At 50.0% G+C, this 19,045-nt stretch overlaps 1 protein-coding gene across 12 annotated transcripts; it reads left to right on the top strand.

The window, feature by feature from the left end:
- The first annotated feature begins 174 nt into the window (after positions 1-174).
- LOC137674526 (tektin-1-like) lies at positions 175-13,811 on the top strand. 12 transcript variants are annotated; one of them, XM_068419962.1, is made up of 13 exons: positions 175-249; positions 1,495-1,838; positions 2,194-2,315; positions 2,727-2,928; positions 3,624-3,795; positions 4,338-4,488; positions 9,254-9,498; positions 9,884-10,049; positions 10,332-10,460; positions 10,894-11,037; positions 12,095-12,317; positions 12,942-13,138; positions 13,424-13,811. In XM_068419962.1, exons 6-13 carry the CDS (start codon positions 4,481-4,483, stop codon positions 13,581-13,583), a joined length of 1,272 nt encoding a protein of 423 aa, XP_068276063.1. In that variant the 5' UTR covers positions 175-249; positions 1,495-1,838; positions 2,194-2,315; positions 2,727-2,928; positions 3,624-3,795; positions 4,338-4,480; the 3' UTR covers positions 13,584-13,811. The 12 variants fall into 12 exon arrangements, with proteins under 12 accessions (XP_068276063.1, XP_068276062.1, XP_068276058.1 ...); XM_068419961.1 differs by having other exon boundaries at positions 2,727-2,968; positions 3,644-3,795; XM_068419957.1 differs by having other exon boundaries at positions 2,727-2,968.
- Positions 13,812-19,045: the final 5,234 nt, after the last annotated feature.

Raw genomic sequence — 19,045 nt, 5'->3', positions numbered from 1 at the left:
TTTAATAATTTGTTTTTCCTCGGTGCCGTCCCTTTCAAAAATGTCTCTCCGCGGCTGCGTTTTAGTTCGCCGCCGCTGTTTTTGCCGAGGGAGCGGTGCTTAAACGGGGCGCGGGGCGGGCGGGCCGGGAGCGGGCAGGTCCCGGCGCGGCGCCTGCGCGGGCGCACAAGAGCAGCGGCGATCGGGGCGGGCGGTCGCGCGGTTCGTTCCGGTCCGCGCCGCGTGGGAGCCGGCGCCGCGCCGGGGCAGGTGAGGGGCCGCGGGCCCGGCGGCTCTCGGAGGGGGATCCCCCGGTCGGGGCTCTCGCGGGCGGGTCCGAGCTCTGCGCTCCTGGGGCTGGCGGGGGGGGGAAGCGGCCCCGGGCCGAACGCTGCCCCGGGCTCGCCGGGGGGGTTTTGGGGCCGAGCCCGTGTCCGGGCGGGGGGAGCAGGGGCAGCCCCGTCGGGCTCTGCGCTGCCCGGTGTTGGGGCCGGGCAGGCTGTGGCGCTGCCGGCGCGGGTCGGGCAGCAGCGGCGGCGGCGCGGGGGGGCTCCGGCGGCGCCGGCGGGTCCCGGTGCCCGCACGGGGTGGGGGGGGGAAAGGGCCCCGGCTGCTGCCTCCGAGGGGGGTCCGTGGGGGCGGGCGGGTCTGCGCTCCCGGGGCGGCTGGGCCCGACTCCCCGCGGGGGCTTTTGGGCCTCGGGGGGGTTCGGGGGGCGGGCGCGGCGGTGCAGGCGATGGCGGAGCAGTAAAGCCCGCGAGAGCGGTAGCAAAGCGCCGGCCGGGTTGCGGTGGTGCCGCCCCGCAGGGGCGTGGGGCCGGGCCCTGCGCGGTTCCCGAGCGCTCCCCAAAACTGCCCGTGGGTCCCTGGGGGCGCAGGGCTGCGGGGTGGCTGCAGCCCCCCCACCCCTCGGCGTCGCACGTGGGGGCTGCAAGGGGGGTCAGAAAGCAGGCGGGGTGAGCTGCTTGGGGGCCCGAATAACGGAGGCCAGGTCTTGTGTTCCTGGGGCTCGAGGACAGGCTCACGCGGCTGATTTGGGGGCTCAGAAGCAGACGTGAGCGGTGCGTTTTCGGGAGCTGACAGAGGGGACTCGCTGGTGTGGTTTTGGGCTCGGCAGCAGAGGCGGAGCTCTGCGTTTTTGGGACTCGAGAGCAGGCTCGGCAGCTGGGTTTTTGGGCTCCGCAGCGGGCACTCCGTGAGCTGGTTCGGGGGCCAAAAGCAGAAGGCAGATGGGCCGTTTGTGCGGGGGAGCGGGAGGGCATCGGGGGCTGCGTGGGAAAGCAACGGGTGGGCAGGGTGCGTGGACGTTGCCCGGAGGCGGGGGTCCGGTCACGTTGGAGCCTGAAGTTTGGGAGGCCGGCACGCAGCGGGCCGAGCTCAGCATCCGAGGTGGTCTCCAGGGGCAAGGGAGGTTTTCAGACCCTGTACACCCTCTTTGAGTCTTGCTCTTCTTTGCTTAGAATAGTTATTAACTAAACCATAATACAAACTAATCCGTATTTATACGACGTACAGCTGTGAGGTTTTACAGGAAAACTCCCGATGTGACAGTGATTGATTCCGGACCTTGCCGAAGCCCAGGCTGTCGCACGTAGCTGGAGCTCGTGAGGGAGAAGGAGCCGAAACGAAGCAGAGCTTCGGTGCGGAGCTGGAGCTTCGATTAGCCGGAACTGGAGGGAGTGGGAGCTGGAATGAGACGGGGCGCCCGCCGTCCGGAGCGTGCGTTAGCCAGAGGCCAAGTGAGCCGCAGCTGCGACGAGCAGGAGCGTCCGTCGGCCGGGCCGCACTCCCGGCATGGCTGAAGAGCGGCCGGGCGCGGGCAGGGCTGTCCCCAGTGAGGAGCTGCGAGCAGCGGGGAGGTGAGTCGCCCTCCTGCCGGCGGGGAGCCCGGCCTCTCCCCTCGGGGACCGAATCCGCGCCACACACCACCGTCTGCGCGGAGGGTCTCTCGCGGTCCCCTTCCCGAGGGCAGAAGCGAGGCGGGGGTCCCCTGTCTGTGCCGGGGCAGCCCCACTGCGAGGGAGGTGAGGCGGCAGCACGAGGCGGTGGTGGCTCCCTGGTACCTGGCAAAGGGGAGAGAACCCGTCCGGTGGGAGCTCCCGGGGCGCGCGGCCTGGCCCCGCACGGCCCCTCTGGCAGAATCCTCCCCCGTTGCTTCGCCGTCGGCCGGGTGCGACAAACAGGTTCATTTTCTGCCTCCTTTGTTTTCCCCAGGGTCGCCTTCTGCGTCACGTGAAGAAAATCCTGCACGGTCGGTTCCGCTCGCTGCTCGGGTAATGGCATGTACGGGGCCGGGGGAGCGGGGAGAGATGTTAGCGAGGTCAAGGACCCTCCAGGTACTCCACGTCAAAGCCAGAGAAAAGGCAAACTCGCCGCCAGCGCAGAAAAGCTGGTGAAAAGCTGTGGTTAACAGAGCACGCCTCGTTCCTGAAGCGGTGCCTCGGTAGTCACGAACGTTTTCCTTTCTGCTAAAAGAAGGAACTTTCACCCTGGATAAATGAGGGGCTGCCCGTTACGTTCTTTAGGGTCAAGCGTTTGTCTTCTGTTTGCTCCTGCTAATTTTATGGGCGAGTTGGAAATAGCCTTTTCTAAGCACGACTAGATTTTGAGTTAGATGTGGCGTCAGTAGAGTTAACTGCTGAGCACCTAGATGCCAGTAGAAACGTAATGAATGAAACATGGTGGAAACGGGTGTTTCAACTTGAGTTTTATTTCTTTTTTTTTTTATTATTGTTTTTTTTGCACAGAAGCGGTTTCCAAGGACAGATGGGTAGCTGCGCTGTAAGAAAAACATTCACCTCAGGAGGTACGGGGCGAGGAGCGGTGTCCTAGAGTCCCATCTGGGGTGCCAAATTCCGTTAAAGAAAATTGGCAGAGTCCGGGTCTCTAGGTTTGCTCATTCTTCATTGAAGCAGCTCAGATCTGGACCACCGCCGCAGTGAGTGAATGGTACCTGACTCAAATTCACTATCAGTTTACATAGAAACTAGTAAGTAATTACATCACAAACTTCTCACGAGCTTCTGTTAAAATTCCACTAACTATTTCAATTCCTCTTTCATCTCTCTCTGTTGGCCCAAAAGGGAGCCCCAGTCAAGAAATCTCTATTTGAGATCTCTAGACTCTTCAGGGGGCCTCAGGTATTGAGCAAAGAAGAAATTAAAAGGCAGTAGTAGGGCATCTGGCTGCTGAGAATTAGAAACGTAGAGGTGTATGTGCACAAATTTATGATACCTCAAAATGTCAGCTACCTTGATACAGCATTTAAAACAGGAATTGATATTTAGAGCCTGCTTCTAGAGTAACAGCACAGAAAAAGCTTTAGAAAGCGTTATCTTCTATCAGATCACTTTGTTCTGATAAAGTAAAAAAGAACATAAAGTGGTCATAAAGACCAGGCTTAAGTATGTTTTTAGTAAGGTGCTGTGTGGATCTGTAGATTGGATGTGATCTTTCACATGGGGGGGCGGAAGGAAAATTTGCACTCCTTCATAAGAACCGTGGCAAACGCTCGCTGCAGGTTTTTGCTAATTTTTTTTTAATTATTATTATCTGATGCGCTTTCTTGCAACTGTTCAGTTTTGTAGAATATTTTTACTGGAATCCATGCATATGCTTATAGCTCTAAAAACTGTCTTGTTTAGTTTAAGTTCACTTTCTCCAGAGCCCACAGAAGTCCGTTCTTTGCTGCTGGTCAGCTGATCTTTATCTTCTGGTCCCACCTGGGCTCCGCTCAACACCCCATCCTCGATGTTCTCGCCGTGACCAGCGTCCTGTCTTGACCAGAGTCTGGTTTCCACTGCCGGCATCTCCTAAGTATTAACCTAAAATACCTAAAGTCTATTTAGAACCTTATTTCTACTAGTTCTTATTTGTAAGTATTTGGGGCGAGCGGAAAAGAAGGCAGGGACTCTGCGAGGGAGGAGGCGAGGGCTGAAAGCCAAAGGCCTCAGGCTCCTTTATTGCTGTTCTACTGCCCTAGTGAAATGCAGGAGCCGGACTGGGCGGGTCGAGATACCATCAACATTCACAGGCTGAGCGCTCATCACCCCTTCTGGGAAGAGCCACAGTGTTCTGGGCTCAGAACGTCAACAGCCGTTCCTTGTTTTCAGTTCTGTCTTCAAACTGCCCTTCAACACACGTTTACTTCTTTCATGCCTCAAAGGGCCCCGTGAACTGCTCAGGGCTCCTTTATCTTAAAAGGAGCGAGAACTATTCTCAAAGACAACATAAAGCCTGTGCTCTGTTGCTTTGGTTAGTGGGAGAGAAGGACAGAAGACTGCAGTGAGCAAAAGCAGCTGCTTTTCCCTGTTTCCCTGTGCTGCATTAACGTGCGTGGTTTTTTTTCATTGTGGCAGCACATTGACCTCCAGAACTTCTCCTCAAGCTGGAATGATGGGATGGCATTCTGTGCTCTTGTGCATTCTTTCTTTCCTGAAGCTTTGATTATAATAAGCTTGACCCAGCTAATCACAAGCAGAACTTTGAGCTGGCCTTCACCATGGCTGAGTGAGTATCACACTAGATCTCTGTGAGGTGCTTCCAGTTCGAGTCTAATGCGGCTGGGCAGCAGTAAAGAGTTTAATTGTTCTTGTTGTAGATCCTTCCTGTATCACTAACTTAAATGTGTCATGCCAAAAAAGATAATAAAGCTCTGCATAGAGAATGCATAGAACAGGAGACTCAGCAGTCTAAAATCAGAGGTGTTTTTACCAGGCACAGGATAATTCACTGGAGTCCTATGTTCAGGTCTTTCACAGTCTTCAGGCAGTCCTTGAATTCTGCTTTCTCACCTCTGTGATTCTCACCAGCCTTAGCACTGACACACTAAACTTGAGAAATCAGCCTCGTGAGTTATGCTTGGACAGAAGAGGAAAAAACCCTACTTCTCTCTGTGGTTTGTTTTTTTTTATTATTATTATTATTTTGTTCTTGAAATAATGAATGATTCTTAATGAATTTGCTGGTATCAATCATAAAAAAGAAATTCGAGTTCATAGAGCACCAGGCATCCGTAGGAACTGGACATACAACTTGTAGTTTCTCAGCCAATGCCACCTGCTTGATACCTGATCTGAATTTGAGGCATGTTAATATGACAAGGAAAATTCCATTTAGCAAATAACAACCTGGAGTACTCAACCACTAGGGTAATATTGTCTCTCCTCCAGCCCTGCCCCCCACTCCAGCACACATGCATGCGCACACACACATTAAACACGCATTATTCTGCTCTCTTAAAGCAGAAAGAGAATGTAGCCTCTTACCTGCTGACCGAGGTCACAAATAACTACTGTGTTACTCAAGAGCATTTGTCTGTAATGGTCAAATCTAAAGTTTTTGCTTAGGGGCTTGCTGAAGCCTCTACTGGCAGTCCTGGATTAATTTCTTGATCATGAATAATAGCAACAGCTGGGGCTGTTCTGTGTATGAGATTGTGTGTTTGCATGATTTAGAATTCTAGGAAAGGGGTGAGCTAGCAAGGTACAAAATCCTCTGAGCAGTTGTAACACAAGCAAGACTGTAGTGCGCTTTGGACTCTGGGGGAGAGCAACTCTAGCGTGGAGAGGAATGAAGTCTTTACTACTTGGCTCAGTCCTTATGCTGACTCTGAGGTGGACAGAATATGCCAAAAAAGTATGAAAGATGTGGAAGTTTTGAAATGCTTTGGACTAGTTTCTGTTTTCAGTTAAATGAGTGTTAAAACCACAATACAGTGGGATTATTCCAGATTTACTGGATAAAAAGGCCATATGTCACCCTTTCTGGTTTTCTCTTTGCTAAATCAACAGAGCTTTGGTTTTAGAGTGAATGTTAAAAACAAAACCACTAAAAAAGCATACTTTAAAGAAATGAAACCTTTTGAAATGATTTATTCCCTAAGAACAGGCTTATAGAAAATGAAAACTGAAAGCCACAAGTCCTCTGCTCACGCTAGAGAACGTTTTTTTAACCTGCATTTCTGCTTTTTGTAGATGTTTATAAAGATGACTTTGGTTCTGTATTGATGACCATTTATAATAAAATATATCAAATGCTCTTCAGATTTACTGCTTCTCTTTAGAATGAAGTGGCAGATAACAGTAAAATCCATGAAAATAACCAAGAGCTTTTGTTCCTGGTACTTGCCAGCAAACTGATTGCAGGGGAGTAGAAGACTGTAAGCTGATTTTAACTGCTGGTGGTTTGCATGTAAGAAGATGAGGGAGATCGTGCTGTGACATAATTTTAGAAAAACCTATAGTTCTGTGCATTAAGAGAAGAAGTCTGATCTAAATGAATAACCTTGACTATTAGACTGTATGATGAAACTGAAATATCTAATGTATGCCCTGTGCTGGATTTTTTAGTATTTTTAGTTAAAAAAACTGCTCTGTGTGTGTGTGTATATATGACAGTAAATGTGTTTAGCATGAGTGATAAAGAGAACCATATATATGCTGTTCGAATACCTCAGCATTTCTGTTTATTATGAATCATTTCGTCATCCCTCTTTAATTTACTCATTACTAAAAGCCTTGGAATGTGACTGAGAGTACGGATAAGAAAATTTCAACTAACTCATTTCAGCATGTTAAGAATCTGTTTAAAAACCTATTCGTTAGGCGGGAGGCGGGGGGGAGTATACCTAGACCAAGGGGGGCCAGAATGGACAAATCAAGGGACAGCCAGGACAGCCCGCAGAAGCATTGCTCTCTTGTACAAATAGTTGCAGACGTCGTGTGTGCAGTACCAGATACATGGATTTACAGGTCTGCCTCGGTAGTGGTCCATGTAATTGATTCTGAGCAGTGTTCAGCCTAGTCACAGTTTTGCTTTGCCTCGTGAATCAGGAGCATTCTGAGTGTCTGTGACCACAGCTTTCCGTCCTCCTGCACAGTTAGCGTGTGTTGCTCATTTGCCTTGCTTGCCTTGTGCTCCATTCTCTGCTGCTTCTTGAATCTCTAGGTTGTTCTCCTCTCAGGCTAATGGCTTCAGCTCTAATGTCAACCCTGTCTTCTGAGGCCTGTATTTTTCTTTGGCTAACTCTGAAATACCTGCGTTTTTCTATAAGCCAGCATTTCTTCAGCTGAAACCCCTTTTTTTTCTCCTCTGGAGTACGTGCAGATTTCTGTTTACATGGCAGCTGGCATGAGAGGCACTGTAGTTACCTGTTTTAATGAGGTGTTGGAGCGAGTCCAGAGGAGGGCGACCAAGCTGGTGAAGGGTCTGGAGGGTCTGACCTCCGAGGAATGGCTGAGGGAGCTGGGGGTGTTTAGCCTGGAGAAGAGGAGGCTCAGAGGTGACCTTAGTGCAGTCTACAACTACCTGAAGGGAGGTTGTAGTGAGGTGGGAGTCGGCCTCTTCTCCCAGGCAACCAGCGATAGGACAAGAGGACACAGCCTCAAGCTTGGCCAGGGGAGGTTCAGGTTGGACATTAGGAAGCATTTCTTCTCAGCAAGGGTCATTAGCCATTGGAAGGGGCTGCCCAGGGAGGTGGTGGAGTCACCGTCTCTGGATGTGTTTAAAAAAAGCCTGGACATGGCACTTAGTGCCCTGGTCTAGTTGCCATGGTGATGTCAGGGCAATGGTTGGACTCGATGATCCCAGAGGTCTCTTCCAACCTGATTGATTCTGTGATTCTGTGAATTTAGCTTCTGTTTGAAATTAAAGATCATTAGCAGCTTTCTAGCTGTCACTGCACTGTATTTGCAGCCAACAATTGCAGTTGCTTCCCAGTTTTCTGTCTTGGACCAGCTCAACTTCCTTTGACCAATGCTACTTGCTTCTTTATCACTTTGCAATCTCTTTAAACCTTGTTGGGAACTCTGAGAAACCCTGCTCTGATCTAAACTACATCAGGGCTATATGGGGGGGCATAACCGTACCATCTGATGTAATGCTCTTTTGTCTCCTTCATTTCTTCTGTCTGGCTCCCAATATCTTTTGTCCCAGAAAAGAATATAGTTGTCACAAAGATGGAGCACACTGCTAAGGATATTTTATGACGGACGTTTTAGATAGGTAGATACTTAAACACGCCTTTCATTTGCTTTCACAATCTTCATGCATTTCTGCCATAAATCAATCAAAAATTACTGTCTGAAGCTGTGGGATCTGTCTCAATTAATGTACAAGAATACGTTTTTATTTCCAGGCAGCCCTTAACTAGGCATGGGTGAAAGGCAGCACCGCTGGCCTGTGTGTGCTGTGCCTCTTCCACCCGGTGCAATAGCAGAAGCTTGCTTGAGGCGGTGTTGCTGTTTCCACAGCAACCGGTTTGTTTACCTCCCATGCTATTCTGAGCCACCACTTGGAATGTTTAGTCACACATTTAAAAAGAAACTATGTGCTGCTGCTGTGGAGACTGAGGCTGGAAGACAGCTGGGAGCAAACCCCCGCCAGTGAAAGGGAACTGCAACGTGGCACTTGGCCAGGGTCTGACCTTGGGAGCAGTCCAGGTGAGGAGCAGTGTCAGCCAAGAGGTGTGTGAGGGAGAAGGGGGATTGTTTTAAGGGTACCTGTGCTGGACTGTGGGCAAAGCTGTGCATCACTGAGGAGCAGCTGTGTGCATTTGGGGTGAGGAGTTGTCTCAGGAACACTCGATGAGCATAGTGCAAGAATAGGAACATTGATAATCAAACTGCTGTGACTTTGCATGTATTTTGGGCATTGGTTTCACCCTACATTAAACCAGTGTCCCCAGTATGCTTTGTTCTTTGTTCTGCTTTAGCCCTTCCTAGGTTTTTCCGTTTCCTCATTCACCTGCTGTATTTCCTCCTTCAGCTTTTCAGGTCCTGTTTTGTTTTTTTTTTTTTTTTTTTTTTTTTTGTAATGACCATTGCGTTTCTTTTTTATAACCTACAGTTCATCCACTTCTCCAGCCATATTCTTAAAAGGTTTTTACTGCTCCAACCTGTGGGAGACTATCTCTTAGATTTGTTCACTTCCTCTCAGTTTTCTGTGATTATCCATTTAGTAATTCTGTCGTTCCTCATGTGTCTCCTCCTGTTGCAGACAGCCCTATCTTTTCCTCTCAGTTCCACTTTCAAGCCTCTTATGCTCTCTCCTCCTAGCTTCCATTCCCAAATTCTTCTGTTTCTTCATTCTCCCACTCCAGACTCTCCCTCTCACATCTTAGCAAAGTCTTGGGGAGCCTTGAGCAAGAAGTCTTTTCTTTTCATACCTGTGTCATCTTGGAGGGAAAAGGGGCGAGATTTTTTCTCACCCTCATGGACCTGCCTTCTCCCCTTCTTGTTTCTGCAGCCAAATATAATGCTATTCCTGTTTTCAGGTTCCACATTCCAAGAACTGACCTGTGTTATATCCAGAAACTTTCCAAAAAAACAATGGCCAGACTGTTGCAAGCTCCACCCAAGTTTCATCCCTCAGAATGGGACATTGCAAACAAGATGCAGTGTGCCAGTACAGAGTCTCAGAAATCCAGGTCAGAGCGCACGATAGCTGAGAGTCAGAGGCTGCTGGATGAAACAGAAAAGACAACTCAGAAAACCCAAAGTGATGTCAACAAGAAAATAGGTAATCTCATGTGCTTTGCAAGTGTCAAGATGTGTTTATTTGAGCTATAGGTTTAAGATGGACTTAGAAAATTAGTTGGTACTGAATAGGAATATATGAATAGGAATATATCTCATGGAAAAATTCAAAATATTTTAAAAATATTTTGATGCAGATTCTTTATTTTGTAACAAATAAATTACTTCTCTGAAACACACAGAAAGCTATTCCAACCAAACCTTCTGACACAGTGTTACAAAACTGTCTCCACACATCAGCCTACAGCACTACATGGACATCACTGCGGAATAAGTCTACTTTTAGATATATCTAAGATCTGACCCACAGTGCTCTGGTGTATAAGATGGATTTGTATTAATACCTGTTTGCAATTCTCATTCTGCAGAACAGAGACAGGAAGAAATAAAATTCTGGAAGCAAGAATTAGATAACAGACTTGAACAAATTGTTCATGAAACAGAGGTACTGTTGACTTTGAAGACAAGGCTGGAGAAATCTTTGGAGAGCTACAAAGAGCCACTGGTCATTGCCCAAAAGTGTCTCCTGAACAGGTGAGATAATTAAGAAGAAAAGCATCCAGGGAGAGAAAAAAACCCTAGGTAATGAACCTTCAACAAATACTAAAAAAGGCTGCAAACTAAAGGCCTGCCTCTCTTTGCAGTGGAGTCACAATTTGATTTAGGTGTTATGACACTGGGGAACCAAGGCCATAAAGGAAAAACTTCCCATGTGGCAAAGAAAAGCCTTCAATTTGGAAAGCTGGGCTTCATCATCTTCTGTTAGCTGCAGGCATTTGAACAATGCGGCTGATGGCTTTTCCTCTTTTTGTTTAGACAGAGGCGAGCTGGCATTGACTTGGTGCATGATGAAGTGGAACAGGAACTGGTGAAGGAAGTTGAAGTCCTTCAGGGGGTTATTGCTTTGCTTGGACGCACATTGGAACAAACCAAGGAGCAGATCAGGTGCAGAGGCAAAGAGCGTAACTGAACACTGAGTAGCTGAGAAGTAGGACAGCCATAATCCTGCGAAGCTGTAGGGTCAGGCTGAGCACAGGTCCAAAGTTACCTTCAGTGCTAAACAGTGACAGGAGGTTGGTCCTAATCCCGACCATTCAACCAGTAATGGTGAGAAGCTCTGTTTGTTAGAACTCAAAGTACTTGCACACGATCCCTGGTCTCGTAATCCAGTCCTGTGCCTTCAATCCAATGGCAGTTGTACCATCAGCTTATATGGAGGCAGCTTCATGCTCTAGATTTTGGGACTTTGCAACTAACAGCTCATACGTGAGGAATTCCATAACAGTATTTGTATTACCTAATGCATGTGTGCATGCATGTTAGGAACACCTGTGAGCGCCTACACTTGGGCTTAGACTCTGGTTGTTTCTCCTCCTAGACTAAACCGTTCAGCAAAATACAACCTGGAAACGGATCTAAAGGACAAGTTCACGGCTTTGATGATTGATGATTACTGTGCTAGCTTGACAAACAACGCTCCTGATAGCAGATACGCTGCTAATGCAGGGCAAATAGAAGGAAAGTAAGTGGCTATTTAGTTCAATTAAGATATGATAATTATACAGCTAGTATAAACTGTTCCAGTAATAGCAAGATTAAAGTAACTTTGTGTAAAACAGACTGTATCTGTCCATCATCTGTCTGCTGTAGATTGTTTTTTCTTATACTTCTGTCCATTGCTTTAGTATCTGTGTAATACGTCTGTGAAATAAGCACAATAATCACGGTCCCAGTGAAGTGCAGTTTACTGAAAAGTCTTTGAGGCTCACAGGTAGCGAGGGAAAAATTTCACATGTTTCTTAAACCCAGAATAGATTTACTAATCTAACTTCCTCTCCTCTCCCAGGATGTCCCAGTGGGGAGAGCACTGGACTGGGACACATGAGGTGTGGAGTCAGTTTCTGACTCAGTCATTAACCTGTCAAATGCACCCCTTCTGTGTGGGTTAGTTAGTGTGACTGGTTTAGATGGAGAAATAGCTACCACAGAAAAATGAGCTGAAAAGAGGAAACATACTGACAAAGTAGTGTGTGTGAGACAGGCTCCAAAGGACACTATTGGCTCTGCAGGAACTGACAATTCTGGGGATACAGCTGGCGGCTGGCTTCCCAACTATTGCTCCAACTGTAAGTGACTGTCTTACAGGTGGTGAACCATGTGAGAGTACAAGTGAATGTTTTGCGTGAATAGTTACCTGCTATTAATAGTAACAGCTGAATTATATTAGTAACAACAGCTAAATTAATGAAAGGTGTTGTAAGAAATATTGGTTATATCATCTGTGTTTCCCCCACAACAGCTTAATTCTTTATCAGGGAAAGGAAAGTTATCACAAAGTTGCTCCATGAGTTTAGCAAATTTGTTTCCATCCAACCCTTGTCTACTTTGTTCTGAAATGTTTGCAACAGAGAAGGTCTTTATTTTGTGCCTGTAGTATTCCCAGCACAACTGGCACTCACTGGGACATGCAGTTAATAGTACTGCTTTGTTTTGGGTTTTGTGGAGTAATTATATATTTATGAAGCCACAGAGGGCCTGATGCTGCCAGTTGATGACCTTTTATTTTGAATCTCTTTCAGTTTTGTTAGCCCTGAAGACTGGATAGATTTCTCAACCGTAAATGTTGAAAAGGCTGACAAGCAGAGAAACAATTCTTTGGCACTGAGGGCGCTCATTGATAGCATCCTCTCACAGACAGCAAACGACGTGCGCAAGCAATGTGAGACGGTGAATGCTGCATTTAGAAATAGGGTGAAGGAAGTCAAGGATGCCAAGCACAAGCTAGAGACACTCCTTGCAATGGTAAGTGGTAGGGGACAGTCAGTGAAAAAGTGGGAAGGGTTGGGTTATCTGCCTGTTTTGTCAATCCAGTGGCCTGAGCTACTTTGCTTTAAGAATTTTACCTTTGCAATAATGGCAACCCCTGCCACATTTTCCTTCCTCCCTGCCCCCCCCCCCAAAAGTCGTCTTAGATTTTATTTTCTCAGCTCTGTGTGTACCACTACAGAGGTGAATTTCTGGAATCACTCACTTGATGTAGGTGTTGCTGCAGACATCAGTAAAGTCAGGGTTCCTTATAATTTTTAGTTACGTGGGGCTCCTATAGAATTTTCACAGTTGTGATATAAGAGCCTAATAACTTATAAACTCAGGGTCAATGTGCTCAAAACTTGATACACAAAAACTGAGTGTTAATGTTAAAAATTAATTGCTGAGCATAAATCTCCAGTTTCACTCAGAACAATGTCACCTGCTTTCCAGTGAAGGAATCGTAATCCCGGCTGACCTTTTGTAAAATATCCTTTGATGAAATAACCTCTTAACTTAATGAGTGTTACTGTGATTGATTGTTATTACTATAACTGTTAAAGAGGATTATGATGATTTCACCCATTGTAAGCAGCACTTCTTTCTGCTGGATTTAAGGTGATGGATGAGATTGCCTCACAGGAGAACAACATTGCAGCCTTAAAGAAGGCAATTGCTGATAAAGAAGGACCTCTTAAAGTGGCTCAAACCCGCTTGGAAGCAAGAAACCATCGCCCCAATGTGGAATTGTGTTATGACACAGTGCAATACAGGCTGATTAGTGAAGTTCAAGAGATTACAAAAAATATTCAAAGGCAAGTGGAAATGATGAAAGAGGGGAAAATCTGTGGTATAGATTACTGGGTTAATTTAATGAGTGAAAGTAACATTGGGTCCCAGCTATGCTCCCTGAAAAGTTGGGAATTGCTTTTCCCTTAAGGGCAGGACACTTTAAGGGAAGCTGCGTGGATATTGTCTCTCTGTGAATCCCATTCCATCTTTTTGTTCACTCAGAATTCTTATCCCGTATGGAAAAAAAAAACCCACAAAAAACTATCCATGTGTTTTCAACTAATTTCTGTCTGTATTTTCCCTGTTAGATTAAAGGACACACTGGCACAGGCTGAGGCAGAGCTGAAAGGTCTGAGCCGCCGACAGCTTTCCTTGAAGGAGGAGATCCAGGTCAAGGAGAATACATTGTACATTGATGAAGTGCTCTGCATGCAAATGAGAGAGTCTGTTTACATTAACACCTTCTGAAGCCATCGTACTGGGAGAGTGTGTGTGCTCCAAAGAGCCAGCTCCTGCTGAAATTTTATTGACAAACCTCCAGATTTATTGGTTTGGCTCAATGCTGTCCTGGTTCTAGTTGTGCAAGATAATTAAAGCAGACCTGGTACTTACAGCTATCTGTTTCACAGTTATCTGTGCTCTAGAACGCCTGATGAAATCTCCCACTTGGCAATAAAATTCCAGAAATGTCCCTTCTTCCATGTTATTTATCTCATGTGCAACCAATGATACCTTTTGCCATTAAAAGGTCTAGAAGCTGTGGAAGCTAGAGCAGGAGTCTCCTCATAAGTCACTTGTTGGAAAGCTGGGCAAGTGGGAGAGGCAGCTCTCAGGACTAGCCATGGTATGTTTTGTTCTTAACTTCTGCTGTTAAGAACTAGGCACGGGGTGTATATCAAACTTGACAGGAGGTAGGGACTGGTGATACACTGGATAGTGCATCTGACTGCATCTGAGTCAAGATCAAGCCAAGGCTGACTTTGGGCTAACTCCTTCTCACCCTGTGTCTCAGTTTCCCTATTTGTAAAATGGAAACAATGAGCTGGGCTTCATTGGTGGTAAGGTGTTTGAAGCACAAAGTCTTACATTTATGGTAGTCAAAATGCATTTCCTTTCTGCACGGTTTTGTAGCAGCCTCTCCATAAAGAAGGCATAGAAATGCCCAGACTTTCAGAAATAACAACCTTTGTGCATGATAAGATGAGCTGTAGCAGCTCATGGTCCAGCAGCTCATGGTCATTGTTTAATTCAAGTGTTAATTTCTTGAAAAAGAATGAACACTACTAGTACTACTGAACAGAGCTTGTGAGGACAGTAATTAGAATTCAATAAACAAAGAGTTTCCCAGTTTTGCCAACAGTTACCTGACGTTAGCAGAGAATTAGTTTTGCATTATGACGGCGGGGGCGGGTCCTGGCGCGGCGCCTGCGCGGGCGCACCAGAGCAGCGGCGAGTGGCGCGGGCGGTTGTGAGGTTCGTTCCGGTCCGCGCCGCGGCAGGTGAGGGGCCGTGAGCACGGCGGGTCTCGGAGGGGGGATCCCCTGGCCGGGGCTCTCGCGGGTGGGTCCGAGCGCTGCGCTCCTGAGGCTGGGGGGGGCGCGGAAGCGGCTCCGGGCCGCACGCTGCCCCGGGCTCGCCGAGGGGTTTTGGGGCCGAGCCCGTGTCCGGGCGGGGGGGAGCAGGGGCAGCCCCGTCCGGCTCTCAGCTGCCCGGTGTTGGGGCAGGGCAGGCTCTGCCGCTGCCGGCGCGGGTCGGGCAGCGGCGGCGGCGCGGGGGGGCTCCGGCGGCGCCGGCGGGTCCCGGTGCCCGTACGGTGCGGGGGGGAAAGGGCCGCGGCTGCTGCCGCCGGTGGGGTGGTCCCGGGAGCGGGCCGGGCGGGGCTGCGCTCCCGGGGCGGCTGGGCCCTGCTCCCCGCGGGGGCTTTTGAGCCGGGGGGGGGGGTTCGGCGGCCGGGCGCGGCGGTGCAGGCGATGGCGGAGAAGTAAAGCCTGCGAGAGCGATAATAAAGCGCCGGCCGGGCCCTGCGCGGTTCCCGAGCGCTCCCCAAAACTACCCGTGGGGCCCTGGGGGCGCAGGGCTGCGGGGTGGCTGCAGCCCCCCCCAGCCCTCGGCGTCGCACGTGGGGGCTGCAGGGGGGGTCAGAAAGCAGGCGGGGTGAGCTGCTTGGGGGCCCGAATAACGGAGGCCAGGTGTTGTGTTCCTGGGGCTCGAGGACAGGCTCGCGCGGCTAATTTGGGGGGCTCAGGAGCAGACGTGAGCGGTGCGTTTTCGGGAGCTGACAGAGGGGACTCGCTGGTGTGGTTTTGGGGTCGGCAGCAGAGGCGGAGCGCTGCGTTTTTGGGGCTCGAGAGCAGGCTCAGCAGCTGTGTTTTTGGGCTCCGCAGCGGGCGCTCCGTGAGCTGGTTCGGGGGCCAAAAGCAGAAGGCAGATGGGCCGTTTGTGCAGGGGAGCAGGAGGGCGTCGGGGGGGCTGCGCGGGAAAGCGGCGGGTGGGCAGGGTGCGTGGACGTTGCCCGGAGGCGGGGGTCCGGTCACGTCGGAGCCCGAAGTTCGGGAGGCCGGCACGCAGCGGGCCGGCCGAGCTGAACATCCAAGGTGGTCTCCGGGGGCCAGGGTGCTTTTCAGACCCTGTACGCCCTCTTTGAGTCTCGCTCTTCTTTGCGCGCCACTTTAGAACGGATATTAACTAAACCATAATGCAAACTAATCCATATTTATATGACGTACAGCTATGAGGTTTTATAGGAAAAGTGCCGATGTGACAGCGATTGATTTCGGACCTTGTCGCAGCCGGGCTGAAGGAGAAGGAGCTGAAGCGAAGCGGGGCTTCAGTGCGGAGCTGGAGCTTCGATTAGCCGGAACCGGAGGGAGCGGGAGCCGGAACGAGACGGGGGGGCGTCCGCCGTCCGGAGCGAGCAGCGGGGAGGTGAGTTGCCCTCCTGCCGGCGGGGAGCCCGACCTCTTCCCTGGGGGACCGAATCCGCGCCTCCATCTGCGCGGAGGGTCTCTCGCGGTCCCCTTCCCGAGGGCAGAAGCGAGGCGGGGGGTGTCCCCCGGCTGTGCTGGGGCAGCTCCGCTGCGAGGGGGCTCGGGCGAGGCAGCGGCGTCTCCCTGGTACCTGGCAAAGGGGAGAGAACCTGTCCAGTGGGAGCTCCCGGGGCGCGCGGCCTGGCCTGGCACGGCCCCTCTGGCAGAATCCTCCCCTGTCCGCCGGGTGCGACAAACAGGTTCATTTTCTGCCTCTTTTTTTATTTCCCCAGCGTCGCCTTCTGCGTCACACGAAGAAAGTCCTGCGCGGTCGATTCCGCTCTCTGCTCAGGTAATGGTATGTACGGGGCCGGGGGAGTGGGCAGAAACGTTATGGAGTTCGAGGACCCTCCAGGTACTCCACCTCAAACCCAGAGAAAAGGCAAACTCGCAGAAAAGCTGGTGGAAAACTGCAGCTAACAGAGCACGCCTCGTTCCCGAAGCGGTGCCTCGGTAGTTAGAAAAGTTTTCCTTTCCGCTAAAAGAAGGAACTTTCACCCCGGATAAATGAAGGGCTGCCTGTTACGGTCTTTGGGGTCAAGCGTTTGTCCTCTGTTTGCTCCTGCTCATTTTATGGGCGAGTTGGAAATAGCCTCTTATGCGCGTGACTAGATTTTGAGTCGTATGTGGCATCAGTAGAGTTAACTGCTGAGCACCTAGATGCCAGTAGAAACGTAATGAGCGAAAGATGATGGAAACGGATGTTTTAACTTAATTTTTATTCCGTTTTTGTTTTTATTATTGCTTTTTTTGCACAGAGGCGGTTTCCAAGGACAGACGGGTAGCTGCGCCGTAAGAAAAACATGCGACTCGGGACATACGGGGCGAGGAGCGGTGTCCTAGAGTCCCGTCTGAGGTGGCGAATTCCGTTAAAGAAAATTGGCAGAGTGCGGGTCTCTAGGTTTGCTGGTTCTTTATTGAAGCGACTTAGAGTTGGACCACCCCCGCAGCGAATGGTACGTGACTCAAATTCGCTACCGGTGTATATAGAAACTAATAAGTAATTGCATCACAGACTTCTCACGAGCTTCTGTTAAAATTTCACGAACTATTTCAATTCCTCTTTCTTCATTTGTCCAGAGCGCACAGAAGTCTGTTCTTCTCCGTCGGTCAGCGGATCTTTATCTTCTGGTTCCGCCTGGGCTCCGGTCAACACCCCATCCTTGATGTTCTTGCCGTGGTCAGCGTCCCATCTTGACCAGCGTCTCCTAAGTATTAGCCTAAACCAAGTAAAGTCTAAGTTGTATAATAAATTCTATTTAGAACCTTATTTCTACTGATTCTTATTTGTAAGTATTTGCGGCCAGCGGAAAAGAATGCAGGGACTCTGGGATCAGCGGGGGCGAGGGCGGAAAGCCCTGAGGCTCCTTTATTGTTATTCTAGTACCCTATTGAAATGCTACAGTGCCGGTGGCCGGAGGAGGCAGTTTGATATAACGTGGACATCCATTCATGTGCTAAGGGCTCATCCCCCGCCCTGTTCTGGGAAGAGCCACAGTGTTGTGGGCTCAAGCCATCAACAGCCATTCCTTGTTTTCAGTTCTGTGTTCAGAACTGCCCTTGAACACAGGTTTACTTCTTTATTGCCTCAAAGAGTGCCCTGAACTGCTCAGGGCTCCTTTATCTTAAAAGCCAGCGAGAACTATTCTCAGTGCAGCCTTCCCAAGGGAATCCCCTGCTCTGCAAGTAAAGCACAGCTGTTTGCGGGCTGCTGGTCTTCCACGAGTATTCTTTTAAGGTAAAAAAGGTTAAGTGTACATCCTTTTTACTAGAATCCTCAGAAATTAATACTTGTAGGCCTGCTACTTAGCTACTCATTAAGCTTTGCCTGACGATCGGTTCAGTCATAGGTCAGGATTGTACAAAGGAGCTTTGAGAACTACATTCACAGATTGCGAAAGCCCACCCGTGTTTGTCAGATAGACTAGTATTTATTATTCTATTCTTAATTCTTTTTCACCTCTGTTGATTCTTATCTGCTTAATTCATGAGAACTTGTACGACAACTTATGTGAAAATTTGTACGACAGCTTTTATGTTAGGAACGTGTTGAAAACGGTGTCCGCGAGTCTCGATGCCGATGTTAAGCGTTCAAACCGCTCGGGCTTTTAAAGGATGCGTTGTATTTCGAGCTGACCTGTTTACCTAGAGTCCTCCTTTAGCTCAACTGCTCTCCCGGCTCTTATCCTGACTGCGTTCCTCTGCTTTCTTCTGTGCTGTTTTTTGCCCGTGCCGGAGTCTAATCTGGGAGTTCTGTTTTTCAGCCGCCTTGTCATAAGCGTGTCGTGAGGCTCGGCGGCTACCCCCGGCGCAGGTTTGCCCGCAGGTTGTTAAGCGTTTGTGAGGGTGAGGGACCGGCGCGGTGTGCGGAGGCTCCTGGCTGTGGGGGCAGCGAGGGGTGTCGGGTGTGTGGGGGGGTGAGGGGCTGGGGGCGTCGGTGGCCCTGGGGAGCCCGTCCCAGCGCGGGAACGAGGCGGAGCAGAGGCGAAGGGAGAGGCGCGGCACCGTCCTCTGGCACGGTGTCCCTGTGCCGTGGGGCGGCTGCCGGGGGGGACAGGCTGCAGGACGGGGATGGTGACGGGGCAGCCATTTGGAGGGGTGCCCTCCCTTTACTTTTCTAGCAGAGCTCCCCTTTTTTGGGGAGGGGGCGTGTGCACGCGTAAATGGCGTCGCTAAAGTAAGGAGGTGGCGGTCAGGGCTGTTTCCCTCCTTTAGTGCGTGTTTTTGGGGTGAATGAAAAGCGGGGAGGGGGTCTGAGTGGTGATGACGTCATTTGGAGCACCCGAATGTCACCGAGGCGGGGCAAGGACGCAGCGGAGCGGCAGGTAAGTGGGGCACGGGGGGGGTCCCCCAAGGAAGGGGGGTGTCAGAGCGTAAAACCGCGCGACAATGGGTGGGAGAGGT

The sequence above is a fragment of the Nyctibius grandis genome, chromosome 29 (assembly GCF_013368605.1).
Source record: "Nyctibius grandis isolate bNycGra1 chromosome 29, bNycGra1.pri, whole genome shotgun sequence".
Classification (NCBI taxonomy): Eukaryota; Metazoa; Chordata; class Aves; order Nyctibiiformes; family Nyctibiidae; genus Nyctibius; species Nyctibius grandis.
This window is presented reverse-complemented; position numbering and strand designations above follow the sequence as displayed.

Coding starts and splice junctions, on each gene's coding strand:
- LOC137674526 (XM_068419955.1), top strand. CDS start 9,192: ATGGACCTGCCTTCTCCCCTTCTTGTTTCTGCAGCCAAATATAATGCT. Junction 10,050..10,331: donor CAAAAGTGTCTCCTGAACAG/GTGAGATAATTA, acceptor CTTTTTGTTTAG/ACAGAGGCGAGCTGGCATTG. Junction 13,139..13,423: donor ATTACAAAAAATATTCAAAG/GCAAGTGGAAAT, acceptor TTTCCCTGTTAG/ATTAAAGGACACACTGGCAC.